The sequence below is a fragment of the Somniosus microcephalus genome, chromosome 7, assembly GCF_052327205.1.
Source record: "Somniosus microcephalus isolate GS21.2 chromosome 7, FLI_Smic_1.0, whole genome shotgun sequence".
Classification (NCBI taxonomy): domain Eukaryota; kingdom Metazoa; phylum Chordata; class Chondrichthyes; order Squaliformes; family Somniosidae; genus Somniosus; species Somniosus microcephalus.
The window spans coordinates 250,540,000-250,560,101 of record NC_140993.1 but is presented as its reverse complement, the minus strand read 5'-3'; the positions used below and the strand labels follow the sequence as shown (position 1 = coordinate 250,560,101).

At 44.9% G+C, this 20,102-nt stretch overlaps 1 protein-coding gene across 1 annotated transcript in view; it reads right to left on the bottom strand.

Annotated features, from left to right (window-relative positions):
- Positions 1–20,102, bottom strand: part of bmp6 (bone morphogenetic protein 6) — a 161,175-nt gene that overhangs the window by 75,175 nt on the left and 65,898 nt on the right. The window contains exon 3 of the mRNA XM_085993601.1: positions 8,523–8,671. Coding sequence (XP_085849727.1) covers positions 8,523–8,671 — 149 coding nt within the window. The remainder of the gene's footprint in view (positions 1–8,522; positions 8,672–20,102) is intronic.

Sequence of the window (20,102 nt, the reverse complement as noted above, 5' to 3'; positions counted from 1 at the left end):
GAGATTGGTGCCCCCAGCTCGCCACTGAATTCAAAAAAGGCTGAGCGGCTGTATAAAGGCTCCCGAGACCCAGGTAAGGCCTACCAATCTCCAATCTTGGAACTCGGAGGGAAGGAGAGAGGTAAAAAGTAATCCAAGTGTGACGTCACCAGAAAGCGGGTAAGTGATTGGTTGGTAAGTATTTCTCCCTTTTTAAGCTTAAATCTCTTTGGTTTATAGTTTCTAAGGTGTGATATTCACCATCTAGAATCGGGGCAGAGGGTATTTAAGAATAATATTAATAAATTTAATTAATTACATAGAATGGGAGATCAGGTGATGTGTTGCTGCTGCAATATGTGGGAGCTGGTGAACACCATTGATGCTCACGGTGATCACATTTGCAGTAAGTGTTGGCTGCTCGAGGAATTCCGGCTACGTTTTGAAGAGCTGGAGTCCGAGCTTCAAACACTGAGACACATCAGGGAGGGGGAGAGTTACCTGGACTCTGTGTATCACGAGGTATTCACACCAATTAGATTAATTAATTCAGATGTAGTCCGTGGCCAGGGTCAGGATGGTGTGACTAGAAGTGAGGCAGGTACGGGGATCCAGGAGGTAGTGTTGGAGGAGCCGCAGCCCTTGCACTTGTCCAACAGGTTCGAGGCTCTTACTCCCTGTGAGGATGGGAACAGGGACTGCGGGGAGGATGAGCAACCTAGCCACTGCACCGTGGAGCAGGGGGCCATTCAAGTGGAGGGAGTTAAAAGAAATGTTGTAGTGGTAGGGGATAGTATCGTTAGGGGGATAGATAGAGTACTTTGCAGCCGAGAGCGAGAGTCCCGAAGGCGGTGTTGCCTGCCCGGTGCCAGGGTTAAGGACATCTCCTCTGGGCTGGAGAGAAACTTGGAGTGGGAGGGGGAGGATCCAGTTGTCATGGTCCATGTTGGTACCAACGACATAGATAGGATAAGGAAGGAGGTTCTGCTGAGGGAGTTTGAGCAGCTAGGGGCCAAATTAAAAAGCAGAACCACAAGGGTGATAATCTCTGGATTATTACCTGAGCCACGAGCGAATTTGGCTAGGACAAATAAAATTAGAGAGTTAAATGCGTGGCTCAAAGACTGGTGTGGGAGAAATGGGTTTTGCTTCCTGGGACACTGGCACCAGTACTGGGGCAGGAGGAAGCTGTTCCGTTGGGACGGGCTTCACTTGGCCAGTGCTGGGACTAGAGTCCTGGCGGATCATATAACTAGGGCTGTAGAGAGGGCTTTAAACTAACTAGTGCGGGGGGGAGGTTCCTAGAGAGCAAATAATAAAAATGACAACAGAGAAGGTCATAGACTTAGGTAGCAGTGGGGAAATTAAAAACCAGAGCGTGTCAGGAAGGGGCAGAAGGTATGGAGTAAAAGGTAAAGTAATAAAAAGGGCAAAAGCAGGAACTAAGTGTCACAAAACATCTTTGAAAGTTCTCTATCTGAATGCATGTAACATTCGTAACAAAATAGACGAGTTAATGTCACAAATAACTACATATGGGTATGATCTTGTGGCCATTACAGAAACATGGCTGCAGGGTGACAATGCCTGGGAATTAAACATACCAGGTTATTTAACGATCAGGAAGGACAGGCAGGAAGGAAGGGGAGGTGGGGTGGCTATGTTAATAAAGGAAGGAATCACTAATACAGAGAAATGATATTGGGTCAAAAGATCAGGATAATGAAACAGTTTGGGTGGAGGTAAGGAATAATAAGGGGAAAAAAACACTAGTGGGCATAGTCTATAGGCCTCCGAACAGTGGCAACTCTGTTGGACGGAGTATCAATCAGGAAATAGTTGAGGCTTGTAATAAGGGAACATCTATAATTATGGGGGATTTTAACTATCATATTAATTGGACAAATCAAATTGGGCAGGGCTGCCTTGAGGATGAGTTCATTGAGTGTATTAGGGATGGGTTTCTTGAGCAGCATGTAACTGAACCGACCAGGGGGGCAAGCAGCCTTAGATCTGGTCCTGTGTAACGAGACAGGATTAATTAAAAATGTCCTAGTAAAGGATCCCCTTGGAATGAGTGACCATAACATGGTTGAATTCCATATTCAATTAGAGGGTGAGAAGGTTGGATCTCAAACAAGCGTGCTAAGCTTGAATAAAGGAGCCTATGAAGGTATGAGTAGAGTGGATTGGGAAAATAGATTAAAGGGTAAGACGATACATGATCAGTGGTGTACATTTAAGGAGTTATTTTACAACTTCCAAAAAATATATATTCCACTGAGAAGAAAAGGGTGTAAAAGAAAAGACAGCCATCCGTGGCTAAGTAAAGAAATTAAGGATAGTATTCGACTAAAAACAAGGGCATATAAGGTAGCCAAATCTAGTGGGAGGATAGAGGATTGGGAAAACTTTAAAAGACAGCAAAAAATAACAAAAAGATTGATTAAGAAAGGGAAGATACATTATGAAAGTAAATTAGCAAAAAATATAAAGACAGATAGTAAGAGTTTTTATAGTTATATAAAAAGAAAAAGGGTGGCTAAAGTAAATGTTGGTCCCTTAGAGGATGAGACCGGGAAATTAATGGTGGGAAATATGGAGATGGCAAAAACACTGAATGAATATTTTATATCAGTCTTTACAGTAGAAGACACTAAGAATATCCCAACACTGGACAAACAGGGGGCTAAAGGGGGGGGGGGGGGGGGGGGGGGGAGGAGCTAAACACGATCAAAATCACTAAGGAAGTGGTACTCGGTAAAATAATGGGACTCAAGGCGGATAAATCGCCTGGACCTGATGGCTTACATCCTAGGGTCTTGAGGGAAATGGCGGTAGGGATTGTGGCTGCATTGGTAATAATTTTCCAAAATCCCTGGACTCGGCAAAGGTCCCGGCAGACTGGAAAACTGCTAATGTAACACCCTTATTTAAAAAGGGCAGTAGACAGAAGGCTGGAAACGATAGACCAGTTAGCCTAACATCTGTGGTAGGTAAAATTTTGGAGTCCATTATTAAGGAGACAGTAACAGGACATTTGGATAATCATAATTTAATAGGACAAAGTCAGCATGGTTTTATGAAGGGGAAGTCATGTTTGACAAATTTGCTGGAGTTCTTTGAGGAAGTAACATATAGGGTGGATAAAGGGGAACCAGTGGACGTAGTGTATTTAGACTTCCAAAAGGCATTTGACAAGGTGCCACACAAAAGATTATTGCTCAAGATAAAAAAATCACAGGATTGGGGGTAATATTCTGGCATGGATAGAGGATTGGCTATCTAACAGAAGGCAGAGAGTTGGGATAAATGATTCATTCTCAGACTGGCAATCAGTAACTAGTGGTGTTCCGCAGGGGTCAGTGCTGGGTCCCCAACTCTTTACAATCTATATTAACGATTTGGAGGAGGGGACCGAGTGTAACATATCAAAGTTTGCAGATGACACTAAGATGGGAGGGAAAGTAGTAAGTGAGGAGGACATAAAAAACCTGCAAGGGGACATAGACAGGCTAAGTAAGTGGGCAGAGATTTGGCAGATGGAATACAATACTGGAAAGTGTGAGGTTATGCACTTTGGCAGGAAAAATCATAGAGCAAGTTATTATCTCAATGGCAAGAAACTGGAAAGTACTGAAGTACAAAGGGATCTGGGGGTCCTGGTGCACGAAACTCAAAGGGTTAGTATTGTAAGATTCGAAATTTTCAGCAATAATCACGCAAGAAAATAGGGTTAATAAGACGGTTTTATTGACCAAAAGAAGCTTGTACAGAAAAACCTTTGATAAAAGGGCATACAAAATGGCCGCCGGACCTCATGATCAGTTTCGGGGACCATTTGATTTCTGTTACTGCAAGCCAGACAGGCTTGTGGATTGAGGACAGTAAGCCCGCGAAAGCCAGTATCGGGAAAACGAAACTCAGGGAACTGAGCATACATATTAATTGGATTCTAAGTACAGGACAGTCTTGGGTTACAGGATGAGGCCCATCAAGAAATGGGCGGACAATTGAATGAACACTTAAACCCATTTACCGTACAAAGGAAAACCGTTTGACAGCCATCAAGGGCAATCTCCAGACCGATCAATATACGAACCGAGTTACGATGACAAAGTAAAAGACATTATCGACCTAGGAAGGCCAGTTAAGCTATCACCGGCTCCCGTTACAAGACAAAGCGCCCCTGCAGAGATTTCTGCCCGCCAAAAATATTACAAAGACAGGACTATGATCTGGCGGGAGATAAGACTGTCCCAAAAGGGTATAACTATGGATTTGAAAAGTCCATCAACGCACACTGGACGCTACGCTTCACTTCACGCTCCGCTTTGGAACTTCTACGACTCTTTGGTTAAGGCAGCACTTCGGTTTCGGAACGTGGTCGGTGTTCAGCCAGGCAAGGCTCGGCCACGACGGGAAGACGACGAGGGTGGCCCGGGTACTTTTGTCGGGAGATCATCGACGACCCAGGCCGAAGGAGAAGACACCCTCCAGCTCTGTCTCGAAGGAGAACAATGACTGCATAAAGAAAGCAGTTCGGTATCAGCGTCCCGTCCCGGGGAAGGCCCTCAAAAGGACAATCATTATGACTGTATGAAAGGACACTCCAGGCCTAGCACTCCAGTGCCTCAACATCCCATTCGGTAACGGACCTTCCATGTGCAGTTCTACAACATCACATCGGTAGCAGAGTCTACATGTGCATCCAGTTCTTCGGCAGCCTTTCAGTAAAGGTAACACAGGTTTAACGGATCTTCATCCATGACGAGCGCTCATCAAGGCTGTATCTGCTGCTGCATCGCGTAAGAAAACAAACTGCGCCAGAAGTTTCCAAATCCACGTGACGACGGAAAGCTGTGCCAAAAAGGCTGTGAACCCCCTTTTCGCGAATCTGAAAGTGGTGAGCTTGATCCCGAGTTCCTCAAGTCGAAACTTAGTTTAGGTCTAGGGGAGGGGGGGGTTAAGGGTAATCCTAATGTGTTTCCCCTTTTACGATGTGCCGTGTGTTCCCCATTTTCCATAGAGTTAAGTTTATAGATATGTGCATACTTGTAGTTACTTTAATCTGTGCTTATGACATGTATTTTATAATGCTGCAAACTGTTTATTAATAAAAGCATCCATTTCGTGCTATTCAACCTGGTCTATTGAGTTTTTCTCTGCACTACAGTTCCCTGCACCTAAGTCCAAGGTCTAGAACCGTAGGGAAGAGTGGGTCGAACCACTCAAGGGTAATTATTGCACGAAGCCTGGTAGGAGACCAGAACGAGCAAGAGAAACCCCCTACAGTATGCAGGTGCAGCAAGTGATTAGGAAGGCCAATGGAATGTTGGCTTTCATTGCTAGGGGGATAGAATATAAAAATAGGGAGGTATTGCTTCAGTTGTACAAGGTATTGGTGAGACCGCACCTGGAATACTGCGTACAGTTTTGGTGTCCATACTTAAGAAAGGACATACTTGCTCTCGAGTCAGTACAAAGAAGAAGGTTCACTCGGTTAATCCCAGGGATGAGGGGATGGACATATGAGGAGAGGTTGAGCAGATTGGGACTCTACTCATTGGAGTTCAGAAGAATGAGAGGCGATCTTATTGAAACATATAAGATTGTGAAGGGGTTGGATCGGGTGGATGCGGGGAAGATGTTCCCGATGATGGGTGAAACTAGAACTAGGGGGCATAGTCTTAGAATAAGGGGCTGCTCTTTCAAAGCTGAGATGAGGAGGAACTACTTCACTCAGAGGGTGGTAGGTCCATGGAATATGCTGCCCCAAAAAGCTGTAGAAGCTACATCATTACATAAATTTAAAACAGAAATAGACAGTTTCCTAGAAGTAAAGGGAATTAAGGGTTACGGGGAGCGGGCAGGAATTTGGACATGAGTCTAGGTTCGGATCGGTCATGGCCCTGTGGGTAGCGGAGCGGGCCCAGGGGCCGTGTAGCCTGATCCTGCTCCTGTTTCGTGTGTCTAATTCTGTTAGATTCAGGAGATGGTTCTGTGATAGTGGATTGGCGGTTAGGATCAGATCAGCCATGATCTTATTGAATGGCGGAGCAGGCTCGAGGGGCCGATTGGCCTACTCCTGCTCCTATTTCTTATGTTCTTATGTTATGTTTATGAAAATGGCCCCATTTTGGGTGCAGTTTGTAAAGCTCCCTTTATATAAAAGGCAAGTATTATTAATCCATTTACCAGGTGTGGTTCCTAATCTTGGTTAAGGTGGGGAGGTCAGTTGGATATGGCAAGTGTCAACTACTTCAATCTGACACTTATTAGTAACCTGACTGCCATTCCATTGGTAAAAATTTTGAGAGTGTATTTACTCACACCAGTCAAGATGTGAGAATAGTTGAATGACTGTTGTGTCAATAGTTTCCACTACTTGAAAAGCTTTCTGCCATACGTCTCCAAAGGTCGGAGAAAAACTTTGGCTGCAAGTTTTCAATCAGGCCAGACATTTGGCAGCTGTTTGTGGACATGTGGTAAACATTCCTTCTGTGTGGAGACCAGCTTTGAAACTGACTGGAACCTGAATCCTATGAAGAGGATTTCCGGAGAGGGTGTCATCTGGGACTTTTCCATAGTTAAACCACAAATCCCAGTTGTCCAAATGAGGAAAGTGTCTGAACAAGCGATCACAGCTCCGTGCCGAGTTGTGTGATCTCATGGACCAGTCGCTTACGGGTGGGATGAAAATTTACTTCCGAGACAAGCTTGCAGGTATCACTGACACTGTGAAGATTTTAAGGGATTGAGACTAGGCCAAAGGGCAGTATGTACTGGTAACATGTGCCAGCCACCTGGAACCATAAAAAGTTGAGTTTCTCTTCCTACCAGCTATGTGGAAACAAGCTGTGTTTTAGGCCTACTGTTCTCATCCCATCTGCTGGGCATTGTGCCCAAAAAACTGGAGTTTTGGAGAAGTTTTTTTTGTTGCTTGCCTAATACCCTACTCCTTAAAATTACATAACTTTAGGATCAGGATTTGCATTCTGCTCAGTTTTCTGGCAATACTTCCTTACCTTGGGAACCTACTGTTTCCAAATATACATTGGGAAAGGAGGAAAGTCAACTAGCACTGCATGATATAGCAGTAAGCAATACACCCCAGAAAGAGTCCAATTCCTGGTCTGTGCTGTGTTATCTGATCTAAGCCAGGATAATCAGGGGAGGGGCATTATAATTGGCCTCGGTAACTTATATTTGTCCAGGTAAAATCCTTCTTAGGCAGTCCCTCGGAACCGAGGATGACTTGCTTCCACATTAAAAATGAGTTCTCAGGTGACTGATGAGTCCAATGCGGGACCTGCAGTCTCTGTCACAGGTGGGGCAGACGGTGGGTGGGGTGCTTGGGTTGACGTGCTCTCCTTGCGCTTGGCTTCCACTTGCTCCCGGCGAAGAGACTCGAGGTGTTCGGCGCCTTCCCAGATGCTTCTCCTCCACTTTGTGCGGTCTTGGGCCAGGGATTCCCAGGTGTCGGTGGGGATGTTACCTAACTGGTAAAATGTATCTAACTGGTGAGGAACATTCATCAGGATTAAAAATGGTTCCCTTCACCTTAGCATTTGGTCTTTTGCACACTGTTCAGCTGATCATAATCCAATGACAAAATATCAACACTCAAGCTGATTTGGTTGTGAAAGATAATGGCCGATTCCTTCCCTTTCCGGTTTTAGGCCCCTTTCCTACTGTAGGCCAGCAGCATAACTGTGATCTGGACCACGTAGGGAATCGACACTTCAGTCCTTCTATTATTTATTTTAAACAGTTCAAACATTTTGATTAAACTTGCACGGTGTGAAGTTATAATCCATAGGAAGGAACTGGAGGATCTAATTGAAAGAAATATTTCCTGCATTTGAGTCAGAAATTTTCAAGCTAGCTTTGGCATAGAAATCTGTCAAAAGCATATAGCCAGAAGTCAAGTAAAAATAACAGGATCTTGCATGCATGAAACAGACACTGTACTGTCAAGAGAAAAGATTTCTTCTGAAGCACTGTAAATACAGATGGGATGGAAAAAAACTGAAGCTGTCATATAAAGCAGCATAGGAAGACAAATCGCATATTCATAAAGGGACATGCATCCTTGCAAAATTCAAAGAAGCATTCAGCACATCTTACTGGTCACTAAATAATCTCCATTCACGTATTCTCCAAAGAGTTTCTGTTCAAACATCCCCCTACAGCCATCCAAGAAGTAATCAATTAGTTTAAAAAAGTAATCCACAAGTGGGAATTTTTAGATTGGGGGTAGTGGAAATCAATTGATTGCACTCAGATTTGATTTAAACTAATTCAAAAGGAATAAAGTTTTTAAGCTTCATTTTTGTGTTAAGGGTCAGCTATTAATGTGATGAAAAGCAGGAAAAGATAAATCACTCTCAAAATAAGTAACACAAATTCAATGGATAGTACTTTGTACAACCACTGAAATAAAGTTGCACTCTTATGCCTACACTTGTAACAATGAAGTAGGCGACACATGGAGGTTGACCTTCACTTTGTAAGCAACAGAACTGCTCAAGTTTACCCACCTTCAATGGTCTGCACACGCAGCTGGAGTCCAAGGTTGTGCTGTGGGCTCATCACCCAGAGATTGCTTGTAGCGGTGATGTCAAACACCAGCCAGCCTTCTTCGGAGGCCCAAACTGTCCGAGTATCCAACAGGAACAAATCTGTATCTCTGTCAAAGGAAAAGGAGGAGGGGGGGGGGGAAAATATTGAATTTTTGAGTTTCAAATCACTGCTGTAACACCTAGGAGGTTTTCACACTTTATTGTAGTCATATTTCTGAAAAAAATACCAAATACTTTTCAGATAGAAACCTATAAATGAAAACACCCATTACCAAAAAAAGTGTATTTATGAGCCTTAACCCATAATTAATGTAAATTGCTCAAAGAAATATTTCCCACCTATGCAGCAAAGTTAACTGAATTACTTACATCTACAAAGCCAATTTTTCTCTGTTCAACACCAGGAAAACATTTAGTTCCCATGCACAAAGCAGAAGAAAAGGGACAGACCCTTAATGCCAAGTCTCTGGTCCTTTTGCATTGCCCAGGAAAATTCAGGGGTTTCTTCCAAGGGGGTGCCATGCCTGCTTCAGGCACAAGCAAATGAGGTGGGGGGCTACGCGACTGCTGGGGGGGGGGGGGGGGGGAACTATTCTTTCCTACCTCCTTCCCGTCCCACTCACCCTGCCCAATGCTGACCCGGTGGACTCTGCCAGTGGATCAGCCATCACCGCCCCTCTCCGCATCTCCCTCCAGAATGTCCGTTCACTTGTGAGCAAGGCCCCTGCCATCCATGAGCTTACAGGTGGCCACCCATTTGGAGGCATGCTCAGAAGAAACGCGCCTTAGCCTTGCACCCAGCCCCACTTAGATTGGAGGATCCGAGTGGGACCTGGGAGGGCCCCACCTGTTAGAGCTGTGCAGAAAATAAAGTAGCTGCATTCTGAAAATGCACGAAGAGGAGCATAGGAATTGGTGTTTTTGGAAAGCAGCCAGAAAGCCCCACAGCAACGGTGCCTGTAATTTTTTTTGGGGTGCGCGGCCCCTTCAAGTTTTCGCGCAAGAGTGGTTATTCCAATTGAAAAGCCGGCAGGCGGCCTGCGCGGGAGCAACAGTCCACGTGGCTGCGCAGCTTGAAGGGAACGTTGCCCCACAGCCAGTAGGCATTACTACAGCGGCTGACTTTATTCACCTGCTTTCAAGTACAGGAGCGAGAAGATGGAGCTTGGACCAGTAAGGAGGACGTAGTTTTCTTGAAAGATATTGGCTGCAGGAAGGAATTAAAGCAATCTGCGTGCAGCTGAATCAAGTAGTTGGCACTAAATTGATCACTGGTGCCTGCTACATGTCTCCAGGTCAAGGGTTCAAGATGAAGCACTTTGTGTGCAAATCAGAAGGGTTACAGAACAGGCTAGGATCAGTATTAATTACCCAGCTATTCAGAGGTCTGATTGGGATCAGTCAAATCTTGAGGGAGGTGGGGCAGAAATATTGGTGAATATTAATTATTATTTTCTTATTCAGCAGGTCACAAGGAATCCCAGGGAAAATAATTTAGTCCTCTTTTTTCGTATGGTAGTAGAAAAAAAACAAGATAATGAAGCAGTCCATGCCCGAATGCAACAAGACCTGGACGACGTTCAGGCTTGGTCTGATAAGTGGCAGGTAACATTCACGCCACAGAAGTGCCAGGCAATGACTATCTCCAACAAGCGAGGGTCTAACCGCCGCCCCCTGACATTCAACGGCATTACCATCACCAAATCCCCCACCATCAACATCCTGGGAGGGGTCACCATTGACTAGAAACTTAACTGGACCAGCCACATAAATACTGTGGCAACAAGAGCAGGTCAGAGGCTAGGTATTCTGCGACGAGTGTCTCACCTCCTGACTCCCCAAAGCCTTTCCACCAACTACAAGGCACAAGTCAGGAGTGTGATGGAACACTCTCCACTTGCCTGGATGAGTGCAGCTCCAACAACACTCAAGAAGCTCGACACCATCCAGGACAAAGCAGCCCACTTGATTGGCACCCAATCCACCACCTTAAACATTCACTCCCTCCACCACTGGTGTACCGTGGCTGCAGTGTGTACCATCTACAAGATGCACTGCAGCAACTCGCCAACGCTTCTTTGGCAGCACCTCCCAAACCCACAACCTCTTCCACCTAGAAGGACAAGGGCAGCAGGCGCGTGGGAACACCACCACCTCCAAGTTCCCCTCCAAGTCACACACCATCCTGACTTGGAAATATATCGCCGATCCTTCATCGTCGCTGGGTCAAAATCCTGGAACTCCCTACCTAACAGCACTGTGGGAGTACCTTCACACACAGACTGCAGCGGTTCAAGGCGGCGGCTCACCACCACCTTCGAGGGCAATTAGGGATGGGCAATAAATGCTGGCCTTGCCAGTGATGCCCACATCCCATAAACGAATTTAAAAAAAATTAAATATTAATATCAAAGTCCGATATCCAGGCCAATGCTTCCGGTGCAACAGCGTGGATATTTTGTAGGCTGCCTGCAAATTTCCTCCGAGGGCAGTACTCAATGATGTGCTCCAGGGTCTGATTAGGAGCTCCACAGTCGTATGTTGGGGATGCTTTAATCTTCCATCTATGGAGAAGGTGGCGGCATCTACCATGATCGGTTCTGAGGTGATTGATGGTTGTCCACTGTTTGCAAAGAAAGAATGATAGGGGGGCGGATGATGGCAGCCGTTGTGTGGTCCACCCTGTTACGTGATCTTAGATCACAACTAATGTCATCTCAAAGGATACTGAACTTCTTGTTAAATCGGTGAGAGTAGCAAATAATTTCCTAGATTTAGTTCTTCGCAACGATCCTACGATGGCATCGGACCTCCATGGGGCGGGGGGGGGGGGGGGGGGGGGAAACAATGTGAGCAAAAGTCTTCATAGCATCAGATTTCAGTTGATATGGGAGGTTACTGCTGCCGATAATTTAATTAGTGCCAGATTTCTCAAAAATGAGGGGCGATTTGGGAGGGGTTCATTAGGGGATGCTGCTAGATAGACTTTGAGGTGATAAGAGTTTTAAAATAATGAAAGGAATAGATTCTGCTTGAGTGGATAGGTTATTTAAGCTGGATAGGGAGGGGCAAATGGGGGAGGGGCGGGGCAGCAATAGAAAATATGAAATCAAAGTTAGGCTAGATGGCAGGAAGTATTTCTCGTCAGAGAGTCACTGACTTCTAAATCAGACTACTGAAATGTGTGGCAAGTATGGATTCACTGCAGTCCTTCAAAAAGAGAGCTGGGCAAGTTCCGGAGAGTTAAGGGCATCTCATGTTAAGGAAGCAGGCGATGGGTAGCTGTAATCATGGATATCAGTTACTTGCTTGATCAGATCTTGCTCGATTGCCTTTGGGGGTTTGGGAAAGGAATTTGCCAGTTATTTTCTAATTGGATTAAGTTTTATTGTCTCTCCCAAGAGATTGTGTGACGGGGGTGGGTGGGGGAAAGAGAGTTTGATATGCATCTAGATTGCACCATGTCTGGATGGACCAGTTGGTTGTTTCCTGTCCTTCATTTTTTCCCCTCTTGCCAGTGCTCCGTCAATGCCTGGAGTTACTCTGATGCAGGTTTGTTTGTCAGTACAAATATGAGAGGGGAATAAAGAGGGCATTTCTGTCTGGTCCCTTGAGGGAGAGGGAATGCAAGGCAGATGAGGCCATTGGTGCACACTGAATATGGGGCAAGAGGCCAGGATTGTAATCCGCTTCTGGAATGTGCGGAGTCTCTTGGCTGTAGTGTGGTGGAATTTCAAAATGCAGCAGAGTGACCCCATTCTCTCTATTGTCGCAAGGAGGAGATTCCACTTGACCTGGTCAAATGCCTTTGCTGCTTCAATGGAAAGTACTAAGGTAGGCATGTTGGTGTTGTTATAGTGATGCATCACATTTAATAGCTACCTGATGTTGCCTCTGTATAAAGCCTATTTGGTCTGCATGAACTAGCCCAGGGGTAACTACATCTAGTCTGGAGGCCAAGTGCTGGGCCAATGTATTATAGTCAGCACTGCAAAGGGATATAGGTCTGTATAAGCACCGAGTGGAATCCTTCCCTTCCCTTGTGCATTAATGTCATTGTGGCTGCCCCGAGGGTGTCTGGAAAGGTCTTTGTTTCAGTAGGAAGGGAATGAGCATTTGGAGTAGGGTCTTGTAAAACTTAGCACGGTCACAATTTGGCCCAGAGGCTTTCTCAGATTGGCAGAATTTTACTCCTGATGGAGATTGGGGTATTGAGTGACTGTGTGCTTTCCTGGGAGGGTTGGGAAGATGAAGACTGGATAAGTATTGTACCATGGCCTGGTATTCGAATCAGTAGAGTGAGGTTTAGTAACTTGCAACCTTTCACTTCATCTAAATGGATCCGAGATGCACAACAATTCTAATGATAAAACACCCAGTTGTATTATCCATAACTATATTAGTGTCTTGGGTTTTTCCTTTAGTTTATTATTTGGATAAATGGATATGTCCAATAGAGACAATGCAAAAGGAGCTTGTATAGTATAGAATAATAAATACCCAGCTTATTAAAAAAGCGCTCCCTCATTCTTTGAAAGAGAGGTGGCCATTATCACAATGGGTGTGGACAAAGTCACCTAAGGACACAATCCCATTAAGAACTTTGCCAAATGAAGCCATCTTTATCAAGTGACTCCTATAGAGTGTTGCATACAAGGCCTTTTAACAACTATTAACTGGAGAAAACAGCATTGAAATCAAAACCAACAAAAAGTACCCCAACATATTCATCTCTCCAAGCTGCAACAACAACAACTTGCATTTATATGGCACCCTGAACAGAGAAAAACTTCCCAAGGCGCTTCACAGGAGCATTATAGGAACAGGAGCAGGCCATTCAGCCCCTCGAGCCTGTTCCACCATTCAACGAGATCATGGCTGATCTGTGACCTAACTCCATATAACCACCGTTGCCCCATAGCCCTCAATAGATTTTTGTTAACAAAAATCTATCAATCTCAGATTTAAAATTAACAATTGACCTAGCATGAATTGCCGTTTGCAGAAGAGAGTTCCAGACTTCTACCATCCTGTGTGTGTGGAACTGTTTCCTAATTTCACTCCTGAAAGGTCTGGCTCTAATTTTTTTAGACTATGCCCCCTAGACTCCCCAACCAGCAGAAATAGTTTCTCTCAATCCGTGCCTTTGTTACCTCTAGACTTGACTATTCCAACGCACTCCTGACTGGCCTCCCATATTCCACCCTACGTAAACTTGAGGTCATCCAAAACTCGGCTACCCGTGTCCTAACTCGCACCAACTCCCGCTCACCCATCATCCCTGACCTACATTGGCTCCCGGTTATGCAGCGCCCGGATTTCAAAATTCTCATCCTCGTTTTCAAATCCCTCCAGGGCCTCGTCCCTCCCTATCTCTGTAATCTCCTTCAGCCCCATAACACCTCCCCCTGCCCCCCCCCCCACCCGAGATATCTGCACTCCTCTAATTTTGCCCTCGAGCATCCCTGATTATAATCGCTCGACCATTGGTGGCCGTGCCTTCTGTTGCCTAGGCCCTAAACTCGAATTCCCTGCCTAAACCTCTCTTTCCTCCTTAAAACCTACCTCTTTGACAAAGCTTTTGATCACCTGCCCTAATTTATCCATATGTGGCTCGGTGTCAAATTTTTTGTCTTAAAATACTCCGGTGAAGCACCTTGGGACGTTTTACTATGTTAAAAGCGCTATATAAATACAAGTTGTTGTTGTTCTATCTACCCTATCTGTTCCCCTTAATATCTTGAAAACTTCGATCAAATCACCCCTTAACCGTCTAAATTCCACGGAAAACAACCTTAATTTGTGTAATCACTCCTCATAATTTAACCCCTGGAGTCCGGATATCATGCTGATAAGGCCAATATATCCTTCCTAAGGTGTGGTGCCCAGAACTGCTCACAGGTGTGGTCTAACCAGGGCTTTGTATAGCTGCAGCATAACTTCCACCCCCTTGCATTCTAGTCTTCTAGATATAAAGGCCAGCATCCCACTAGCTTTTTTTGATTATTTTCTGCCCCTGTTCATGACATTTTAATGATCTGTGTGCCTGGAGCCCCAAGTCTCTTTGGGCCGCCACTGTTTTTAGCTTTTCACCATTTAGAAAATACCCTGCTCTATCCTTTTTAGGTCCAAAGTGAATGACCCCACATTTGCCTACATTGAAATCCATTTGCCACAGTTTTGCCCATTCACTTAATCAAGCAATATCTCTCTGTAATTTTATGCTTTCATCTACACTACCTACAATACCGCCTATCTTTGTGTCATCGGCAAATTTGGATATGTGGCTTTCTATCCCATCATCTAAGTCATTAATAAATACAGTGAATAGCTGAGGCCCCAAAACAGATCCCTGTAGGATATGACTAGCCACATCCTGCCAATTTGAGTACCTGCCCGTTATCCCTACACCTCGTTTCCTGCCGCTCAGCCAGTTTCCTAACCAGGTCAATAATGTGCCTTCAATTTCATGGTCTCTTATGAGGGACTTTATCAAATGCCTTCTGGAAGTCCATATAAATAACATCCATAGACGTTCCCCTGTCCACTACTTTAGTCACCTCTTCAAAAAAATATAATCAGGTTTGTCAGGCATGACCTACCTTTCACAAATCCATGCTGGCTCTCTCTGATCAGCTGAAGATTTGAGGTGTTCAGTCACCCTATCCATTTTTTTTTTTATCCTTAATTATAGACTCTAACAATTTCCTGACAACAGATGTTAGGCTAACTGGTCTGTAATTCCCTATTTTCCCTCTCTCACCATTCTTAAACAGCAGAGTGACATGTGCAAGTTTCCAATCTAAGGGAACGGTTCCTGAATTGAGAACTTTGGAAGATTATAGTTAGGACATCTGCAATGTGCTCACCTACTTCCTTTAAAACCCTGGGATGGAAACCATCTGCTCCTCGGGATTTGTCATTCTTTAGTGCCATTATTTTCTTCATTAGTTATTTTGCTTACATTAATTTTGTCGAGTCCCTATCCTGGATTCAATATTAGTTTCCTTGGGATTTTCGGCATGCTATCCTCTTCCTCTACTGTAAATACTGATGCAAACTAATTATTCAATATGTCCGCCATTTTCTTTATCATTGACAATATCACCATTATCAGTTTTCAATGGGCCAACATTGCTCCTGATCTCCCTCTTTTTCCTAGTATAATTGTGCATTCATTTTGATATCCCTTGCCAGTTTCTTTGCATACTCCCATACAAACAATTTTTGACACTAAGCCACATCATAATATTAGGAGGGGTGACCAAAAGCTTGGTCAAAGAGCTGGGTTTTAAAGAGGGTCTTAAAAGGAAGAGAGCGAGAGATGGGATTTAGGGAATTCTAGAGCCTAGACAGCAAAAGGCACAGCCGTCACTAGTGTGGCAAAGGGAGTGGGGGATGCGTAAGAGGCCAAAATTGGAGGAATGCAGAGTTTTTGGTGGGTTGCAGGACTGGAGGAGGTTACAGAGATAGGGCAACGATATTGAGGTGTTTGAACACAAGGATGAGAATTTTAAATTTGAGGTGTTGGTAGACCAGGACAGATGTAGGTCAGCAAGCAAAGAGGTGATGGATGAATGGGATTAGGTGTGGGTGAGGGTACAGGCAGCATGGATGAGCTTAAGTTGTTCAGCCCGAGACAATGGCTGGGGAGGGGGATGGAGTCGGTGCCTCAGGAACCAAGTTCGTGGTGGGGACTGAAGACAATGGCTTCAGTCTTCCCATTGTTTAACTGGAAGAAATTGAGGCTCATCCAGGACTGGCTGTCTGATAGAGGTAGTGGAAGGGTCCAAAGAGGTGGTGGTGAGGTAGAGCTGGGTGTGCTCAGCGTATATATGGCATCTGACGTCATGTCTTTGGATGATATTGCCGAGGGGCAGCATGTAGATGAAAAATAAGATGGGGCCCAAGGATAGATCCTTGGGGAATTCCATAGGTACTGGTCTAGGTGCAGGAAGAGAAGCCCTTGCAGGAAATTCTTTGGCTACGACTGGAAAGATAAGATTGGAGCAAGGCGAGGGCAGACCCACTCAGCTGGACAATGGATGAGAGACATTGGAGGAGGATGGCGTGGTCAACTATGTCAAAGGCTGCAGACAGTTTGAGAAGGATGAGGAGGGACAGTGCACTATGTTAACGGGGGCGGAGCACGAAGAGAAAAGGGGGGCCGGATGACAACAGATTTTAAAAGGAGGGGGACAGTACCCGACGAGTGGAGCCCTTTCACAATGTCAACTAGCATAGGGGCCAGGAAGGGATGTTGGGTAGTCAGCAGTTTAATGGGAATAGGATGAAGAGAGCAGGAGGTGGGTCTCATGGACAATATGAGCTCAGAGTGAGGATGAGCAGAGATAGGCAAGAAACTGGAGAAAGAAGAAAAACTAGGGATACAGTAGAGGCCACTGAGTGGACAGCCTCAATCTTAGTGAGAAAGAAGTTTGCTCCTCACACCTGTTCTTGGAGATGAGGGTGGAGGGTACAGGGGAGTGGGGTTAAAGACGATTGATAGTGTAGAAAATAAGCCAGTCATCTTTGCATTCCAGGATGATCCTGGGGTAGTGAACAGTTTTGGCAGAGGAGAGCAGGGCCTGTTTGATGCTGTCCAGCCAGATCTGACGATGAGTGGCTGAACCAGTTGTGCAATATATACATTTATAAGTCTGCGTCCCTTGGACTGGAGAGCTGATATGGGGGCCATACCAGGGGGAATGACCAGGGTGGAGAGAGTAAGGGTTTTACTGGGGACAAGAGCTTCAAAGGCAGATGTGAAGGAGTGATTAAACAGAAGTATTGTGGTGAACAGAGAGCCAAAGGCTAACCAGGGAGTTTGAAAATGACTTGGGGGAGACTTTTTTTTCCCCCTGAGGTGGACGCAGAAGGAAGTGAGGTTGGAAGCGGGATATGATTTGTGGTGGAAAGGAAGGCAGAGATGACCTCGTCTGTGATTGAGATGATTGGAAGAGAGGGCATGGGAGATGGCAAGGTCAAGGAGGTGGCTGGTGAATATGGGTAAGACAGTATATGGAGGGAGGAGTTAAAGGAGGATGAGAGGGCTGTGAACTCAGAGGGGTCAAGATGAGTGGAGAGGGAGGTTGAAATCACCAAGGTTGAGTCGTCGCTCAGTGCAGAGGCTGAGGGATGAAGAGATGGGAGGATATCTCAGTAAGAAATTCAGGATGTGGCTTGATTGGCAAAAAGTGAAATGTTCACAAATAGTGGCGATGCAGTGCCAGATACCTTCAAGTCAAAGAAGGAGGCCCATTTTGGAGGTACTATAACGCAAACTTGCATCTTCCCCACACACTGTTATTTTGCTGATCAGGAAAGCGCAAGGCAGAGAAGGAGTGTTTTAAAAGAGAAGCGAGAGGGGCGAGCACGTCGAGGTGCTCAAAGGAGAAGGTGGTGCTGGAGGAGTAGGGTAGAGACCAAGGTGAGATTTGGTGATAAGGGTCACACTGCCACCATGGGCAGTGCAGGTGGTGGAAGATACAGCCAGGCGGGAGGCTTCAGTAAGGGGCAAGGTGCGGTGGTCACCCATAAGCCAAGTTTCCATCAAGGCCATGATGTCAATGCAATCATCCACAATGTCATGGATGGCAACAGCATCAGGTCAAAAACAGAAGTGAGGGATGGGGAGAAAGTTTTGTATGTAGATGCTGAACATTTTTCAAAGAACAAAGACCATGTCTCCAATATAGGTGACTGAACGTTGTATGTGGTGGGTCAATGAATGAGAAACAAATAGCGGTATACCAAATAGGATTCTGAACACCTAAACGCTCCGGCCAGTTTTTGTTTTGAGAACTCAGAGTGAAGGCCCTTAGTATTGACCACCACGAAGAGAAGGGTAAAAGAAGACAAACTTGAACAGGATGTAAAGCTCGAGTTTTAAAAGCCTGTAAATTGTAGGAAGAACAGACTCGAGTGGGGTAAGGAGTTCCACAGCATTAAACATCTCGGGAAAGAATGAGTGAAGAGTACGAAACTATGCCACAAGTCAATACTTCAACTCATTGAGGATGTTGGGAGCAGGAAGCGTGTGTAAGACATCATGCTTTCAGCTTTAAAAAAATGTTTAGAGGAACACTTACCATAACAGTATCAAAAAATAGGAAGAAACAAGAGAGGTTGTAATAGAGAGTTACTTCTAAGATATACTGGCTTTGGTTCATTGCAAGGCAGAACATAGGCAGGCTGGAAGCTAAAGGTGAGGGAGCAATCGCCCAACAGATGAGAAGCTTTTCTTGTATTCTGTCCAGAAGGCGGTAAAGATATGTTAAAGAGCCACTCCAGGTGTCGCAGCAGTATTCAAGTCCTGAACAGCGTTACAATTTCAAGATTTGACACAACTGTTCCAAATCATTCCCCTCCAATCGGCTTACAACAGAGGCAGCACGAGATGGTATTTTTCCTCTTCGGAATTAAAAAACAAAGAGTCTTTTTTAAAGCGCATGCGGCCTGTAACAGATGCTGAGCTGCCCCAATGCACCATATATGCTTATTTCATGACACAAAGTAGCGTCATGATGTAAGCATGCCCACCAGTTGACCTAGCTGAACAAGTTTATAAGGCTGCCAAGGGAGCTTTGAGTTCTGGCAGAAGATTAATAGACTCCGAAAACACTGGGTCTCTATTACTGTCAACACACAGGCCAGTAAGTTTATATTTAGCAGTGCTATTAACGAAGTGAAACCTGTGCATTGGGAGTTAACAGCTTTGCAATATTGTAAAAGTGCCTTTGTAGGAGTCAGAAAGAAAAATCATAGGTGATAATGTTTTGGGTGTGTCTCAGTCACCATTCAGTATTCTTTGGCCATTATTTTATGGAAAGGATTGGACATGAGCTACGTTAAAGGCATGTTTTTTAAAAAAAGCAAAAGGCTTGCCTAATGGGGGTTTAGATTCCCAAGACAACCCCATGCTGAGTTGTGGATCGGTAGGCAGTTAAATGGTAATTGTAATGCAAGATGGGACATTGTTTCTCCGAGATCTAAACAAGAGACAATTCATGAGCCACGTCTGGTTTTTCCAGAGAGACCTTCACACCTTGGTGTTGAAAACCTTTGTGATCTCTGTGCGAGAGGATTTCAAATATCAGAACGACACCAAGAGTAGGTCAAGCAGCAGAAGGCAGGGGAAAACTGATGTCCTGGGCAGCGGAACAAGGTGCAGACAGATTGTGCTTGGAGTTGAGTTAGATGACCTACCAAAGCAGGTCAACGTAAATGCATTGTTTATTTTTGTAACAGTACATGAACAGACGCTATACTGATTGTACCCAAGTGTCTCTCATCATACTTGGTATTCTGTATGTCTTTGCTTAGTGTTGAACAAAGCAGCTTACGAATCAAACTGAATGTTGTTGTGCCTAGTGTTAACTTGGTCTGTCTACAGAGAGATTGAAGGACTACATGCACGCAAGATATGCGATATATAGAAAAATAGGAGCAGGAGTAGGCCATTCAAGCCTGCTTCGCCATTCAATATGATCATGGCTGATCCTATCAATACCATATTCCCACTCTCTCCCCATACCC